We start from the raw sequence: 19,230 nt of genomic DNA on the forward strand, positions 1-19,230 counted from the left end.
ACAGGATATGAAGAAAATGTTGAGGAAAATAAACAGCATGCAGGTATCATGCAAGATACGCATGCATGCCTAATGTAGACTATGTCAGGATCAATTTCCATATGTTTAAGAAGGTGGCACTGCAATATTTCATGCTATCATTATAGCTGAGATAAAGATACAAGGCGTGCAACTGTGACCCAATATAATATGGGAGTCAGTGATAGTTTGAGATGTTTGAGACCACTGATGCCTTTCAAGTTAATCTGTAATGGTATTCTGACACAGAAAGTGTTCAAAAGCACCCATGAGATGAATTTTTAATTTTTATTTATTTTTTTGTGAGAAAAAATTCCAGTTTTTATTCTAATGCTTATGCTGGTTGCTTGATGATTCTCCCTTACCAAGTGTATGAATGAAAACACCATGAAACCCAGGGTGCTTTGAGGTCCTCCCACCACAGAACATGCTGATATGAACACTACATGGCCAATGTACCATGGGAATGATCAGAGAAAACAGGATTAGGATTCAATTAGAATTCAACAAAGGTACAGTGTGGAGAATTGCACCTGTCAGTCATCTTATAGCACCGTAAACTCCACACTACAGTGGAGTTTAGGTTTAAGTAGGTCCAGGGTGATATGTGCTTGCTACTGGCCTACTGGGCCAGCACCACATTGATTTTCTTGTCAAGCCACATCCAGGTCCTGAGCATGCACAGCTTAGCAAAGCTACTGCAGATTTGTAGAGGATAAAGCACGAGTTCCACACTCCTACATAAGTAAATATTTCAAGAAAAGCTCATATCGATCCCTCCTTGTATGGCGTACAATTGTTCATTGTTCCCTTCCTGACTGACGGTTGCTATAAAGACCCCTTATTTGAGATGATTTTCAGTCCCGCCTGTACGGTGCTTCACGAAACATAGAATTTCTCTGAATAGGACTCTGTGGCTCATATCAATGCAAAGCACAGGCTCTCTGCTAACCCTAACCGCCAGAGAGAACACCCAGGAGCACATCTTTACAAGAGCACGTCTCAGCGGGTTGATTGAAACGGGCAGCGTATCTGAGCAGAGAAATCGCATCTGCAGAGCCACTGCTCAGGAGCATGTGGGCAGTTCCCTCAGCAGCCATGGCAACAGGATTTTACAGAGGGGCATCAGCCTATAGTAAACCACTTTCCAAATTCCTTCGACCAACCAATGCCAGGGATGCAGTCCAATCCATTTATCACAGCTCCACAGTGTTAGACTAACACGCTGGCTGAGAATATGCAAGGAGAAGGAGCAGAGGGGATTCTGTTCAGTTCATTACATTCCGTGTCTGACTCCACACAACACAGTTTCAGATGTGAGACCATTAGGACAACAAGCTGGACACAAGTACATTTTTTTTTCCCGTCTAATTTGAGCTTTATGTCCATTTATATTTATAATTTGGCAATATTTGTTAGTCTTCGAAAGCAACTTTTGTGATTTAACCAAATATAACATCAAAAAGAAAAATGATTAGGCCACCCATTAAATATGTTTCAAAATAATAAAAAGAACATGACTATGTCATATTTAGTTCCAGGGCATCATTGTAAATAATATTCTAATCTTAATTGACCTACCTGGTAAAATAAAAGTTATATAAAAGAAAATAAAAATGAATGAACTGTCAGCTTATATTTCTTATTGTGTATAACATTCATTTTCCAAGTATTTTCCAAGCCAGATCGGAAACATTTATTAGAAAATAAGCTTAAAACACCCTGTATGAGAAAAAATACTAACTTGACACTTAAAGAAGTCAATCAAATGCATTCCTTTTACCTTTACAACAGGCCTTTGAGGGACAAAACATATATTTGCAGTGCATTAACTGAATTGCCCCCCCCTCAAAAAAAAATAAGAGCCACAGACATTTTTATCTTTCAATAAACTCATTTATTTTCACACAATGAATAACATGAACAAGATCAACTTTATTTAATTTTTAAGTGCTCTATACTGCTAACCAGGAAATGGCAGCAAAAAGACGAGCTTTTCTTTAAGAAAAAAGGGAAAATAAACAAAAGCAAAAAAACAAAACAAAAAAACAAACAAAAAAATAATAACACCTAGATCATGAACAAACATGACCAAAAGCATGCGAGCATATACATACATGCACACATATACATAATGTATGTGTGTGCAAACATACATTTTATATATATATTTGTGTGGATATATGCATATGTACACACATATGTGTATATATGCCAAATATTTGCTGTTTAATATTCATACAATGTACAAAAATGCTTCATGAATTAGAAATCCATTACAAAACATATCAAACAATGTACAAGTTTTTCCTCCCAATTTAATTAAAATTGAAATAACTTTCTGTTTGTCTAAAATATGTATGCATACAATCAAGTCGAACATGCAAATAAAGGAGAAAAAAATCCACTCTATTAAAAAGCAGTTAAAAACACTATGTATACAAACTAAAATATGCCAACACAGTTTAGAGCTCAATTTGTGCTCTTGCAAAGTACACTGTTCCATTCATTTATTTTCTCAATACTTAATTTGCACTTTATTTTTAAACAACAATATAGTAAAAAAAAAACAAACAAAAAAGAACTCTGATTTATGCAGCCTGTGTTCATGTGAGCATAACAAATTTTTTAACAACTTCTAGCCTTAGTGTTTCACAGTCTGAATTGAGTTTTGTAGTGCCAATTTATTCAATTACACACAGACATATCAATTGACTTCTTAAATGCATATGTGGAGTACTTTACATGAAATCACTATTACCTTTACTTGTTCAAGTTTAAGTACCAGATAAAGAGAATACTATTCAGCTTTAGAAGGCACCGGAACATCGGCTGGTAGAGTAAAATATTATCTGGTATTTAAACTTCGACAATAACTAGCTGCTTAAGAAGAATGCTCTTTTTGTGATTAGACTAGCCTATTTACCAACCCCCCCCCCCCCCCCACATACCTCCATTCCCTATTCAAAATCCTGAATGACAATAAACAACAATGGTACATAAATCATCATCATCATTTTGTAAGTTATATTTTGGTTAAAAATGACATTCAGATTCGGCTTCTTTCAAACTGAACTTTGAATGGCTCTAGATTAAATACTGTTTAATGGACATAATTCTTCATTTTTGGCAATGTTTTCCAGGGGTATTCAAAGCCACTCCCAAACCAAGTTAGGCCTGCATACTCTGTTTTTGTACTACAGACTGTAGGGAATAGCTGTTAGCCAATGCAACGTGTTTTTCTTGGCTGAGAAACGGCACGAGTTGACTTCAGTCTCGACAGCACTCAGCTCTGAACGATATTTCAGGCGTGAAAGCCCCGCGCGGGCCTCAGTTCCGACATCTTGACGGCTGAACAGTCCCACGTTTAAGTTAAGCAAAGCTTGCATCCATGCAGTGAGATCAGTATGCTTTTTACACTATTTACAATTGACTTATAGTTGAATTGAAATTCAGATTAAGGCTCCACTGCAGAAAGACAGAACATTCCGGTTCTTTGCAGTAACAACAGCTGCAATGATAGTCACCTTTTGCACAATTTACAAATCGTTATTAATATTATCAATTCAAATTATAATTCTTCTAATTACATTTTAAGTTAAATAAGACCACTTAATTATCTTTGTCAAAGGGTGGACCCAAAACAGAAAGCTATCATGGATTGACCCAAAAAGGTTTTGGAAAATCTGTCCGCCCATCGCGTTTGCTGGTATAAACCTGATGCATAGCAAACGAGGAAGTGAGAACGCCACAAAACAAAACAGCCCACGATCGACAACAATCACAAGGGGAGAGCGGAGGGGAGTGCTTTACGTTGTACGGGGCAAGGGTGCACGCTGCCTGTCCCAGAATGCCATAGTGCACTGTCATTTTGCAACACCTCCAATGATCATTTGATCAGTCCAGCGATTTGCTATAACTGGACTGCTTTAGTACTTTACTTCCAGAACAGACGTGTCCTGCAGACATGAATTTGTCTTTTGGTCACTGGGAACAGGACTTGCATTGATGTTCTGAGAGCTAGGTCAAGCTGAACGCACAATAACAACGGCACAAATTACAGGATGTTTCTCTTTCTAAAAGCTGAATTCCTCCAAAATAAAATGTTATGCATTAGGAAACAAACATAAGGCACGTGCGTAACGGCTAAGAGACTCTTGAACAGTCTCATCAAAGAAGAGATACCAGGGAATGTACTGACAGGATTTTCCAAATGGAGCAAAGATGGATTGATTGTTACTTTTCCTGCTCTACTCCCATCAAAACCAACAGCAGTGATAGCAAAAATGGACTTGGAATAGCATGCTTTCCAAAACTGTTATGAGATGGGTGAAGGAAGTATCAGGGAAGTACTACAATGTGATGTCCTTTCAATGGTATTTCTACACAACATGAAGTTAAAAAAAAAAAAATGAATCATCATGTTTATTCATCTGGTTCCTTAAGCAGTAACTATTGCCCTTGAACCCTGGTGAGTTTATTTACAAACTCGTAATGCCTACTGGGTGAGACCATACTGAGAAAAAGACTGAAGGTTGTTAACCTTCCGAAAGATACATCTTCAAAACTTTGGTTTATAGATTTAAACACATAGTTTTGTACATAATTTATTCATGTACAATTACTTTGTTCCGGAGGCAGAATTCAACACAGGCAAACTGGTAGGCTATAGAAAGCATGCAAAGGCCAAACTTCTCTAAGAGCTCATCTTTTTCTAAATTGCTCGGCAGATGTACTGTTGATACTGTCCTACAACTCAGATTTCTCACCAAACCTACATTTCTGGATCTGTTTCAAAGCTGGGGCTAGAAAAGCTAATCTCATTTCATTTTTTCCCTGTCTGCATGGTTTCTGACTTCCTGAAAAACAAAAGACTGCGGTGAAGGACGGTAACCTGTAAGTATTCCCCCCCCCCCCCCCCCATTTTGTATTCTGTCCTTTTCATTTCAGTTACGGAGATTAATAATTTTATAAAAGGGCTATAAATGTAGAGTTTGTCTATGAACTGGTATCAGTAACAGTATGTAATATTGATAGCCAAGATAGTGGAGGCCTGATTACCTCTGTAAGTGCTGAAATTGATTAATTTAGTTGAATTTTAAGTGGAGGCAAATACAATAAATCTAAATACAAAAAAAACAAAACTACATTTTAAGCAGGTGATATTTCTGATACTTTTTTTAACAAGCCTGATACTTCCACTTATGTGGTGTACCTGCTTCACATCAATGGGTGAATACATGAGTGAATGAATGACTGAATATGGATTCTTTCATCTGAAAACAAACTTGTCTCGAGTCACACCCATTTAAAATTTTTGGTTAAAATAATACCCAACTTTCATTTTCTAGGGTACAACACTTCACGATTTAAATCAGTACGTCAAAAATACTTTCTGAAACATGTTGTACAGAGAAAAGGCATGTATTGTATGAAGATTATGTTCCTATGTACAGTTAGGCCTTTTGGAGACAGCATCCAAAAAAGGTCTTATTCCAAAGTATTGCCACCTACCCAAGCTCAGACAAATCGTGAGCAGGAGGGCAGGGTTACTGGTGTGAAATAAAAATCAGTCAATGCACTTAATATCACTGTGCTTTGACAAGGTTAGAAATCCAAGGCAAAACAACCACAGTATGAGCAAATAAATCCTTTCAATACTTGCTGGTAAAGGTATGGCAGAGCCAAAGTTATGAGAAATCGTGAATGAAGAAGACAGTTAGAAGCAAAGCGGAGCTTTGCCGGATGCCAGTTCCACACAGACATAAAAAGAGCTGCATCGGAAGTGCACGGTACGCCAAGTACGTTCGGTACGAAACGGCAGCTCGGAAACGATGTCCACATTCTCCATCCGAATCCTCCGTGAATGCCCGTAAATAGCTGAATAACAGAGAAAAAACAACAAACGAACGAACGTAACAAAAAAACGACGACGACAACGACAACAACAACAACAACATCAAAGGCCAAAGTGCAAGGAGGATTGAGGGCGCCAAGCGCGCCGCTCAGTAATTGGCCGGTGAAAGGCTCGAGCTGCCAGGCCTTCTCCCGGGAACGCCGGCCTCTTCCGTCTTGCTTCCCTGACACCTCCTCGGCCGCTTGGCTCGGACCTCCTCCTCCTCCTCCACCGCCGACTTGGTCCAGCGCCTGCCGGCGAGCGCCGGAGGCTGCTTGGGCTGCGACCGGGCCATGTGGACCACCGATTCGATGGTGTCCGCAATGGAGTCCAGGTTGGAGAACTCCAGCGGCTCGGGCGCCAGTCCCGCGCGAAGGATCCTCTTGCCGGGGAGGTCCACGCACCTCTCCAGCACGGGCATCTGGCCCGCCAGCTCCTCGTCCGGGGGCAGGGGCTGCTTCCTGGGCCGCCCCCTCCTCCGCTTCACGATGTTGTTGCCGGTCTTGGCCTGCCTTTGGAGCCTCTTGACTTTCAGGATTTTGTTGACGTGATCTAGGTTCTTCTTGGTGGAGAGGATCTTGGAGAAAGTGCACATCTTGCGCACTTCGCACTGGATCTCCTCGATCTCTTTCCTCTTGAACCTCTTTTTCAGGGGATTATGTTCTGCAAGAGAGACGGGGGGAGAGGTCGGTGAGAAAAATATCACTTAAACCCATTACCGCTACCGCGCTTTTCCCTGGTTACTAATGTGTACGTGTTTACATGCAAGAGAACATGCTCTTGCATAGCGGCTCAGGTTTCCCCTCAGTATAATTAACTCAGTTTTCAAAGTATAAATTTAGCTTAATTGAAGCAAGATGAGACAAATGCATTTTAGAATTTTAACTGCTGTATAATTGCTGATTGCAAAATCATTTGAAATTCTAGCTTATTTCTCACATCTCACATGAAAGAGAACAGAAAGAATACGCACAAGTGAAAAAATCTGATGAAAAAAAATGCAAATATTGTTCATTGAAAAACTAATTTTCTTTATACATGCTTCCCTCCCCAAGTTCCGGCCCATACATGATTCTCTTTTGAAAAGGCAGCTGAGACAAGCTTGTGGATCTCGTTTTGCATGCGGAAGTGCTAAGAACTATTCTGTAATGACAGGAAATCCACAGAAATGTCTCCTTCAGCCATCAAATGTGTTGTTACGGTGACTTATCTCTCAGCATCTGGGACTCAGGCAGCTGGTACGTATCCCTCTCTCTAGCTAGAAGGCTGGGGCACATGCAGAATTAGACCTTGGCAGGAGCCACGGCAACTGCATTCATATTGTCCCCTTCGTTCCTGTAAATTAGGAGCACGCCTTGGGCACAGAGCTAATCCCTTGTGCCCGCTTTTGCAGAGCTGGCGAGGCCTGCCAGAGGACGGAAGTCTCCGGAATGCCAAAGTTTTAAGGATGAGCGTCAATGCCCTCCATTTGGGACCCTTCTTTTTCTGAGGAGATTAAACGGGGAGATTAAATGAAATCCTTTTTGCAGAGAGATTTTCGCGTGCCAAGTTTTGAAATGTCAAAAAAGAAAAAGCATCTAGGAGAGGAACAGATGCGCACTCCTGCACATCACATAGACAGTCTGTGATCCAGCATCGTGTCCATAGATTCCCTGTTACCAGAGGCATCCTTATAACAATGTTTTACACTTTTTAAGAAACTAGAAAACAAGACATATGTCTTTCTGTGTCTACTTCCAGACAGGTAAGATCCTTCAATATGATCTGCCATCATCCACCTACAGTTCCACATTTCACATGTATTTATTTAGCAGACATCTCTAGGGGGGACTTACAACACAATGCACACTATAAAGTCAGATTAAAACCTGCACAGATACAAAACTTGACTGCACCACACTATATAAACAAGTGTCAAAAATGAAGCAATTCTTTAATAAACACATTATCACATATAATTGCCAAACAGAAAGGGAAACCTAATTACAACTCCATAGCTATAATGTTAATAATACAAAAAGAACCAGCAGTAAAAATGTGGCAGAAGATTAGCTCATTTCAGTAGTTCCGCTCTAAGTCATGCACTTCAGTGGCTGCAAATTCAAGCCATAAACTAATGCTATGGGGCTGGAAACACGGGCGACTCCTTTACAGTCTTTTCCATCTCTCTTCTGAGCCCTGGAAGACAGCCCGGGCCCAGAGGATAAGTCACTGTACCGCTGGCCGTCATGCTAACTCAGGTCAGACAGCCTAGAGCAGCACAAATGTGTATTCCACCCTCAAGATCTCCTCTGGGCTTCACCTGTCCTTGGGGAACTCTACCCTCTCTCGCTCTATGGTATTCCGTCTAGGCAGCGTTCCCGGAGAACAAACAAAACTATTATTACGGAGGATTTAAATGGACGAATGCAGGGGACAAAAAAGAACAGGCCTGAGACAAAACAGGCCACGGATTACAGGCTTTAAGATGTGGCCCGTTGAGAAGGCGTTGAGATAGGGACGGATGCTTCAGAAGGGCTTCAGCTTTCCAAAAAGCTTCACTTCCTGGCTGCCGTTGAGGGACAAGTAAAAACGTTCCCTCTCTCACTCTCTTTCCCTCTCTCTCACCTTGTTTCTCCTTTCTCGGGCACTCTTTAAGATGCAATGACTCCATAAATTAGCGTGAGCTAACCTAAAACCGAGCAGGCGTAACTGGAGAACGCCGACGGCAGAAGGTTTCCTGTGTGCAAGGTGATCGGCGAGGCAGAGGGTTCAGACGCTGGGCCGCGAATACCACAGAGAGGCGCACAGTGCTGTATTTAAAACGCAATGTAAACTGCCACTGGGAAGACAGTGGTGTACGTTTTCTTAACTTTGTGCAGTGTTCAGTCAGGGGAAATTGCTGGCGGATCATGGCCAATCTATGCCAGACAGCCTGAAAATGGACATAAATACTCAACAGTACTAACGAAACCTCCCTCTGACTGATTAAATGAGTGAGTCTTTTGATATGAATATACAGAAGATATTTGGAGTGCATTGGAAATAGCTTCTGATAATTTTACTTTTTATGTCTTTAAATCTGCTCAACAAAAATACAAATACACAATCTTTCATCAATCATCTTTCTCTGAGATACTTCAATTCCCATTACATGAATGCATGACTCATACCAACATACTGACATTTTTTTATTGTCATAAAAATACAAGGCGAACACAGAAGCAAAACACTAACGTATGGTTGAAGAATCAATGAACCATTCCAACATACTGAATAAGACAACTGAATTAAGAAAACAGCTGGTAACTATATTTCAGCACAGGTAATGGCCATCTACAGTGACATTTTAGCATTCCTCTCTAATCTGCCCCAACAGGAAGAGTTAATCTCATATAACTTCTGTCTCTATACCACTCAGTCTGGTCAGTCACCCAACTCGTATTCACATACGAATCACGCAGATACAAATAACAGTAAGAGAAGAAGGGGGACTTTCAAATCTGTAACAAAATTAGAAAAACACATGCAACCGAATTCCTGGTTTGGTTTTAATCAAGTAATCTATGAGCCTGCCCACCGCTCCCAAAAACCTTCTCCGCTGAACCTTATGCAGGGCTCCCTGGTGCCTACAAATCATCGGAAAGAGACATCCCTTTTCAAAGGGACCGTCACAAGCCCTTTATCCCCCCGAAAATCTCTACCTGCATCCTGCACACCATGTTTTCATTAGGGACACCGATTTATGGACTCGCCTCCGCGCTGCCCCTCCAGCTCCCCCCCAACCCCACCCCCCCCCCCCCACACGCAGAGACCTACTTCCCGTTGTCATGGAAACCAAAGCCAAAGAGTTCAAGGTTAAAATATTCCCCAAGCAAATACGGCGTCAGATCGCGGCGTTCAGCTGCGGGTTTTTTATTGACTCGGAAAAGGATCCGCAAAAGGTCAGAGGCAAGTATTTAACAGTGCCAGCGATTTGAGATCCAGACATTGATTTCTATTTCACGGGGATTTATCAGATGTTTGGAGACACTGCTGGTCAATTACCGACCTTTGGAGAGAGGCAAGGATAAACAGAGTGGGTGCCAAGGCTGAGCAACGTTCACTACCCCCCTACGAGACAGACAACACTGTTGTCTCCTGATGATATGATGGGATATGTACACATGATTGAATACGATAATTGGCTATCTCGTTTCCAAGGCCAAATGTCCACCAGAAAACACATGGGAGTTCTTTTTTTTTTTTTCAGGAAGTGCTTAAAAACAGAAGGGTTGCAGAAAGGGGGTACTGGAATATATTGGTTCTAATATTTCTGACGTAAATAATGTTTTAAAACAAATCCATTTCACAAACAGCTGCGAGTGCTATTCATCTCATACAATAAACACAGTTCGGTTCACAAAAATTTTATACAAACAAGACAATAAAAAATAAAGATAACTTATCACAATCCATTCTGGGTGTAATAATTTCATAAAATAAGCTGGTCAGAAATTGCACCACAAGGGAAACAAAGGGAGTTCCTGCTAACTGCGCAAAATCCAGTGTAATAAAGAGCTAGTTCTTTTCTACCCAAAACTTGTGTAGGAAGACAACTGGGGAGATGTATTTCATGTATAGACAAGTATTACATTTTTATCATATACACACCCTGAGTGAGATGAAGGTTTTTTTTAAACAAAGCTTAGAAAATTACTCACAAACCCTTTTTTGCAAATACAGTGGGGGAATATTGATTAAAACAGATTCCAAGGGCCACATAATGGACCTGAGATTATAGGGACATTTTGGGGTCAAAGCACCACCAGCTTATTGTTGAGACCAGTTATACACTGAAAAACCAGTTCGAAATGGCTCCAGTCTTGCATGATTGAGCTTTAAGTTATCATAAATGTGATTTATAAAATCAACCACAAATATCCATGTGTATCCATCTCATAGAATATCCACACTGCATATTACCTGCAGCCTGGGTGATATATAGCTTAAGTTGTACATAGGCTTTGTTTGGCATAATAACTGTCAGTAATATCGCAAACAAGCCAGTCAGTAGTGGGACAATGCTGGAACTCATTGGATGATGTATTTTATTTTATGTATTTATGACTGGGAGTGCCACAGGGTGATTCGTAATTGGCCATACAAATTCCCAGGGAAGGCGGGGTTTCTGTTGGCAGGGTAACCCCTGGCTCATTGATCAATAGAGACTGTTCTAGTACAGGCACCTGTGATCTACCTCCATCAGCAATACAGCTCTCTAGCACAGTAGCGCTTGGCTTGCAGACTGCAGTGTACGAGATAAGACTGGCAGTTGATTTGCACAAGTTGCACATGCTACCGTAGGTCCCCGTGGTCCTTGCCCGACTGAATTTATGGACAAAGTTGTGACGATGAGACGGGTCTGAAGTTAGGTGCATTCCAAAAAGGCAAGAAAAAAAAAATTCTAGAAACTGTGGAGGCCTCAAAATGATGTTGCTTTATAATCTTAGAATAAAAACTTTTTTTTTAAAAGTTGTATCTTAAAAAAGTTTTCTTCGGGAAGAAAAGATGACAATCTGGGACAGGAGTGTCTTGGGGAAGCAAAACAGACAGCGATTCTCCAACATTTTTTTTTTACCGCAATACAGCACAAGGGACAACACGCTGAGTACACTCCAATCAATACCACATGTCCATTATACATGATGTGCAGCACACCACTCAAGTTAGGAACCCATCAAAGAGCAGTACTACTGACCTCATGAAAACATTTAACCTCCCTCTCAAACCACACAGCTCTGGTGCAGGTATCAGCTCGGCTATCTCTGGCTGACAGGCTAATCTAATGCTGTTGCGGCGTAGGAGTTTGTCTGGATCCCATTTAATCTAGACTTGGGCCGTTCTGATCTATGGTGACGCATTTTTGTGAATCCGAATGAAGTACTGAAATATGTGCTTCAACCCTGAAGCACATTATCATGGGTGTAATTATGTAAGGTAGATGACACTTTTGTTTGTGTAAACTTGCGATGATTTAAATCTAACTTTTCATGTGGATTGTATTCACAATCTAATAATTATATTAATTATAATTAATATAATACAGATGCAATGATAGTGATGCTGAAATTAATATTTCATGTAAAAGTTACAATTGTAAAATAGCCTAGGCCAAGGCCAGCAGCATGATCACATGTCTAAACTAAATATGAAATGCAAAATACAGGATTACTAGATGTGATAAATAGCCTAATATTTATAATTCATTTGGGGGAATGGTGGTAACTAACCTCAACATAATTTGTTATTATGCTTCAAATAGGCTACTCTTGACTTTGATAACTGTGCTAGTCCTGTGGTAGGCTATAACCTGGATTCAATCCACACTTGTCCATAGAACTGAATCCCAGAGCACCACTTGCACTTATGTGTAAGCAAAAAGGAAAAATGTGGATTGAATGCAAGCCAATGGTTTCTGCAAATTTAACAGAACAAACAACTAGCACACTGAACATCCATAAAATATTATCCTAATATGACTGTAATGTGGTAACTTTGTCATTGAACATGCAGTTTTAGTTAATTGCATTCTAGAAGGATAGTTCAGCACTTTGGATGTGAGGAAATAGGATAATTAAATATTGTATCTGAGCAATAATAAAAATGTGTCAACCTCAGAGTAATGTAGGTAGGCCAGTTTGACTACATGTGTATGTACATATTGTGTATAAATGTATTATTCTAGAAGAATTCTACATTGTAATCGAAGACACAAACACTTCAATTCACAATTCAAAATAATTCCCTTTAACTACAATAATGGACATCCTAAGATGTTAAATAATGTTTAGGAGCTCCTTGGCTTCACTCCTCATGTGTTGCCATTTTTCATACCCTCTGTACTCACAAAGCACATCAGCAAGATACAAAAAGACCCTCTTGAGGAAATCATCTTACAGCTTATTTAACATTCTTGCCTCCTAAGTCCATTAAAAACAAACAGTTTCTTTGTAGTAAGAATCCAAGAGTCTTCCAACAGAGTTACAACCACAGCCAACTCAAAACATTCTCTAAGGGTGAATTAGCTACATGTTCAGATGAATTTATTTATTTTATATATTTATTTATTCATATTTAATGGCTTTGAATTTATTTAGTTTTCGAAGGTACAATGAAAATAGTTTTTTGTAGAGTGAGGATTGGGGTTCCAAGGTTTGAAAATGCAATTCTGCAAAAACTAAAATGACCTTGATTTATGTAAATCATCACATAAAAAATGGCTATCAAGTTACATTGGGAATTACATGTTCTTTTATGGCCAGGATAAACACATGATTCCAGGGGAAAAAGGAATAATTATTTCTTGGTCAAATTATTTTACAAAATTAATAGAACAAACCTACATGTATGTGTAAATGGTTCAATAGAATACAAAATCATCTGTATTTTTAAGTGTTTGTGTGCATTTTAATTGTGACAAGCATGATCTGTCAAGCATATCAGTAAGTCATAGAGGTGGATGGGAGAGGGGGTTAGGCGGGATATGAGTCACCCCCCCCCCCCTTTTTTTTCCCTGGGGAGTGGGAATGTAATCTAACTAAGCCCAGGGCTTGCATTTCTCCTTCACTGGAGTAGGCTGGATTCATTAAACTCCTGGCTGTTATCCAGCTCTTTTAACACAAGGAGAGGTTTTTTTATTGCATGTCTGTAGAAAATAAATCAAAATGTGTGAATAATATATCTCCGCGAAGACCATTGGCAGGCAAAGGCAAAATGGGAGGAGAGAGAAATACGTGAATTATAGTTGTCTTCATCCATGCATTACATTTTCTCCACCAGATGTACTGAATACAAAATGCTGAATGTATTAAACACGCACGCATTCACTCCAGCTTTGTAGCCTAACAAAATGTCTGTACAAACACAAAAAGCTGAATGTATTAAAAAACATGCATTTATTCCGACTTTGTTGTCATTAAAAAACGGTAGAAACATGAAATGCTGTTTCTCTCTACAAAAATCTCTACCCTAGCACAAATATAATCAAAATGCTCCAGACACTAGCTAAGTGATTTTATGACAGGAAAGACCCTTGGTTTATTAGGTGTCGCATACAGCATGAAAACCCTTACCTGCCACTGAGGGACTTGGGCAATGGAATATCTGCTGTGCCGTCTCCCTTCGGACGTTTCCAAATGGCACCACGTTTTGTTCCCTGTACATCCCAAAGCTCTCCAAGCTCCGTCTTCTGCCACGTCCGCTAGATTCCTCCTCTCGAGGAGACTGCATCCCCCCGAACAGCTCTGGCGACAACTCCTGTCGGGACCGCAGGGTTTCAGAGTGTCGGCGAGTGCAGGCGGCGTGGAGGTCACCCATCGCATCTCCGAGCTCACGGGTGCGCTTGCACTGCTGCGGGTCAGACAGGGACAATGTGGAGAGGGTGTCCACCTCAAAGATGTTCCTCGAGCTTCTCGACAGCATGTCTGTGCTTTGTTGATTCCGTTGCTTGTCTTTCAGCTTAGTCAAGGAGGGTTCTTTGTCTGGTATCTCCTGCCGTTCACTCAGAAGGCTCAGCATGGTGGGTTTTTTCGCCCCGCTGAAAAGCCCACCCAAGTCTTCCCTCTGGGAATTGGAGAGCTGATCCTCCTTGTGTTTGTGCTTGTGTTTGTGTTTGCGCTTGTGGAGCCGAACACTTGGCAAGCTGCTGGTGCCACCTTTGAGAGATACTAACGTGGGCTCGCCATTATCCATTCCAGCCGAGGGCGTCTGGTGGGAACCATGCTTGGTCTTGTGTTTGGCGGCGGCAGCAGCCAACTTCACGTGCGCACCAGAATGGAACTGGGGTGGCGGGACTGCTGGCCTCATGAATGGAGAACTCGTGGACCCAACGGCATGGTGACCCAAGTACACAGGCGCTGGATACTGGCCATAATAGCCCAAGTTCATCATACTGGTGGCAATAGGCATCGACGTATAAGGCATTGCGTAGGGTGCATAGTAATTGCCGCTGGGAATCGGGTAGCCAAACCCTTGAATGAAAGGCATCTTCGTCATTGGCTCATTGGCTTTGGCCGGCCTACCGCGTCTCCTCTTTGACTTAATTTCCGAATTCCTGCGAAGATAGTGCAGAGGGTCATAAGGAAAGTACGGCATAGGGTAGTAGTGGTCAAAGTTGATCCGGAAGATGCTTGGATACGAATTCTCATGGTAAAAGTTGTAGCTGCGATGAGAGATTCGGAAGACCTGGAACTTTCCAATAAGCTCCTCAAGGTCAGCCAGAAACTGAATGTCATCCCGGCTCTGAAGACCCTTGCGCTTTCGTCGATGTTTCTGCTTCTTCAAGCTCTCCTGGGCAAGGAAATTCTCTACAGCCACTGTGGTGACATGCTTTGGGCAGTGCCCCCTCATGGCTTTGTTGTTAGCCTCCAATGCAGCGACTTCAGAGGCGTCCAGGCTGCAGAAGTCAAAAGAGTACCTCCTACGGGATGCTGGGCCTTTCTCAGCTTGGTCGGATGTGCTGTTGTTGTCCGTGCCGATCCCACTGTCACTCGGGATTGTTTCTTCACTGTGGGACTCACTGACGGGGGACAAGGTGACCTCTTTGAGAGAGGCCACCTCAGAGAGATGAGAAGGCGAGTTGGCCATGAGCCGTGGAGGAGAGAGCTTCCAGTTGCTGCTATGCAAGCCCTTGGGAGCTTTTGTGGGCAACGCACTGATCGGTTGCAGATTTGGCATGGTCTTCAGGTCCTGCAGGCTGGTATCTGCTGTGGCAGGGCATAGTATCCCACCAGCTCCGGCAGCTTGGACAGAGAGCGGCTGCATAGCCCTGGGAGAAGGCATCGCGGCTGTAGTTGGTGGATTAGAAGGCACTACGAGGTTCTCATACTGGCTAGAAACAGGCACGGGGTGCTTATCACTGGCTTTGTGCTCATCTTGCTGGACCTTCATATCAGCTCTTGGCTTTCTGCCCCTCTTCTTGCCGATGTATATTGTCCCCCTCTTACTGACATTGATCTGTTTGCCCAGCCGGGCCTCAATCGTTGATGCCATAGTTGAAACCGCAGTTGACATAGGGGCCATAGATTTTAGTCCTAGATTGCTTTTAGAAGAACATGACAAAATTTCATTCAAGATGTTCTGCATCGTAACCAATTTCATTTTGTTGACCGTCTGAATGGTCTTCTTGTCAAGGACATTGGCATAGCCTGTCTTTTTATTGAGCTTCAGTTGTTTAGTTGGGGGTGCATTGATTGTAGTCATTTGTACCAATTTAGCTAAATTGCGCCTCTTCCTCCATTTCTTCACAGTGCCAGATGACTCTCTGGCAATCGGGCTCACAGGACTGGTAGACGTTCCCTCATGAATGGTTTCAACTGTAAGCAGAGGTTGCTTTTTGGGCCGTCCACGCTTCTTTTTGACAGGGGTGATGACCGTCAAGCTATCAGTGTTGGTGTAGAGTGGGCTGGACGGTGTGATGGGATAGGCTGAAGGAGGCTCTAGGACAGCTGATGTTGGACCACTGTTGTCTTTCTGGTGACAGGAAGTTTTGGACTTCAGATATGACCACCTCCCCTTACTCTTCTGCTGTTTCACGGCCTCTTGTTTGCTTGGATTAACTACTGTTCTGGGTCTTCCCACAGGGTTCTTCCTCGGCCTGTTCGGACAGATCCCAGCCAGATCGCCCGAAGTTACTGATACCACTTTCTCGACCTCAGGCTGTCTCTCTGCCACTGATTTTGCTACCCTTGATTCGATTTTGCTGGGCGCTTTTGGTTCTGTATAACCTCTTTCCGTCTTTTCAGTGATTTCAGAGGTCAGTGTCTCCTCTGTTAAATCCTCCAAAGGCATTTGGTCTTTTAATGATCGTTGATATCTTCTCTTTCTCCCAGGGTGCACTTTAGATTCATCCATCAGCAGAGGAAGGGATCCTGGCAGAATCTCGCCCTCTCCTTCTGCAGTCTTCCCAGTACTGTCAACCTCCGCATCCGTCGGCTCCGTCACCTTCTCAGGCTCACGCGTGTGCTTCTCTTTAGCACTGTCCTGTGTTTTGGGTTCAAAGTCTATCTCTGGCTTTTTGCCCCATTGGTGATCTGAGCCATGAGCGATCAGGCTCCTCATAGAGTCTTTCCTGCCATACTTCCTCTTGATGTGCCCAAACACTTGCTCCGCAACTTCCTGCAAACATCTATCTTTGCTCAAAGATGTGACCATCATCTGACCACCGTCCGGCTGCGTCGTCAGTGGTACATTAGCGGCAGGAGAAGGTTGAAGTAGTGAGCCGGTGATTTGGCTGGACATTCCAGGGGTGAAGTGAATCAGAGACGGGCTCTCTGGGACCTTTTTCGGCTGAGTTTTGGTGTGGGTGCTTGTCAAATCAGGAAGAGAGCTCTTATTAATGCTTGCAGATTCTTTCCTTGGTTCAGAATCCACCATGGTTCCTTGGGATGAAGACCCCCCTGACGGAGGCTTCGTCCAATCCAGTTGGTGCTTCAGGGTGGTTTTGGGTGGATGCTTTGGTTTCATGGATTCTCCCAGGAAGTTCACCGGATCACTTCCATCTTGTTCAGTAGACTTGAAACATTTTTCATATGTCTGCAAAGAAAAATAATGACATATTTAGAGGAATAAAAACCAAAGTAGATACAATAGAGATCATATTTTTTTTAAATTGTGAATAAAAATATAATGAAGTAAGAATAAAAACAAATACACATATAAACTGATGTTTCTTTCATATTAGAGAGCTTTCTATCAGTAGAAATACAGGAAGTGGCCACCACAAAATGTTTAGCCATTGCAGGAAGTATTATTGTTTGAATAACCGCTAAAATATTTAGGTTTCTTTTTATTTTTAATTTGCAGAAAATGACTTTGCTAAACTTTGGTTATTTATGTATTTATTTGTGTTAAAGTTTGGCAGCAGATTTAATAGATAGGTGCTTTCACCACAGCTATTGTGTTAAAAATTCTCCCTGAAATTTAGGAAATATAAAAGGTTCCATATTCTAATATTCTAATGGCATGTCCTCCAGGCAAATAACATCAATGCCTTAGAACTGCAGATAGCAGATATCAGTTTAACAGATGCAATGAAATGAAAGCACTACACTGAAATGCCTGGTCTCATAACTGATCATGCAGAATTTATGAAGTTTTTATCGAGAATCCTTGTAGCTAATAATCCTTGTAGCTAATTCCCTCTATATCCACAAACAAATCATTTTGATCATTCCTATCAACTTTCTTTTGCAAAAAGCCTAAAAATAAAAGTCATCTAGAGTTAGTGGTTAAATGGCATCTTGAGTTCAGTGTATCTACTGAGCTAAGTTACTGGTTGCCATATGCATTGACTTGCGTCTGTTAACAACTCATCAACTGTAGTGTAAATGACAACCTAACTGGTGTGTACACATCTGCGACAATAGGTGCAAAGCGCTCTTGTGGTTTTTTATGTTATTAACCAAAAGTAACAAGATTAGCGCTTGATATGAGAGCATGTTTTTTTTAAAGCCATCCTGTTTTCAAAGCCAACTGCTACAGGCACTCCTGAAGTCTAACCGCAATTTTGTTTTTCAACACAGGTCAACTTCCATTTTGCAGCAGCTTTTGCAGCAGAGACTGGGGCATAAAAGCAGTTTTGAAGTATTCATTTTGCCTCTGTGGTTACAGTTAAGCTTTTCAGAGGGCTTTTTATCATGCTGTTGGGTTCCCACAGGCTTTGAATATTAAATGCTTGTATAAAAGAAATCATACAAACATTATTTTTTTCTGCAACCACATCCTCACATTAAAGTTCAAACCAGAAACAAGAAAATGATTCACCAACAGTATGGCATTCTAAACATACTTAAAATCTTCTACCTTTGCATACAGATAAGCAGTGTTTCTTGGTCAAAACAGATTAAATATATTTTAATCAGAAGAGCATATCATATTTAAAACAACCACTTATAGACACCTGAGTTAATCTTGTTCCATAAATCATATAATCACATCATTATCAAACAGAGGGATGCTAATACTAATTACTAGTACTAGTAATAGTACCCCTAATTCACCAGTGGAGAATTAATATGGATCTTTCCCCATACTGAGTTTATAATGGCACATGCTTGAGATGATCTATCAAGCACAGAGATCACCAAAAGCATCACAAAAACACTAAAAACCAAAGCGCCTTTGCTCCAGGATATCTTTTAACCAATGATGAGAGATAACAACCCATTCCGAGTTCTGGCGCCAGCTAGGGGAGTGTCTTGTTAATAGCTAGCGATGCAAACAAGGAAAGGGCAGAAACTGGAAAGAAATGATATGCCAACCATTACAAGATGTGCACGCCTTTCAAACATGCGTAT

General features: G+C 41.4%; 1 protein-coding gene across 1 annotated transcript in view; it reads right to left on the reverse strand.

Annotated features, from left to right (window-relative positions):
• Positions 1-1,892: 1,892 nt before the first annotated feature.
• Positions 1,893-19,230, reverse strand: part of setbp1 (SET binding protein 1) — a 68,650-nt gene continuing 51,312 nt past the window's right edge. Inside the window, exons 3-4 of the mRNA XM_064296756.1 lie at positions 14,008-17,467; positions 1,893-6,577 (exon numbers count right to left, since the gene is read on the reverse strand). Coding sequence (XP_064152826.1) covers positions 6,024-6,577; positions 14,008-17,467 — 4,014 coding nt within the window. The 3' untranslated portion in view covers positions 1,893-6,023. The remainder of the gene's footprint in view (positions 6,578-14,007; positions 17,468-19,230) is intronic.

This window comes from Anguilla rostrata, chromosome 10 (assembly GCF_018555375.3).
Source record: "Anguilla rostrata isolate EN2019 chromosome 10, ASM1855537v3, whole genome shotgun sequence".
NCBI lineage: Eukaryota > Metazoa > Chordata > Actinopteri > Anguilliformes > Anguillidae > Anguilla > Anguilla rostrata.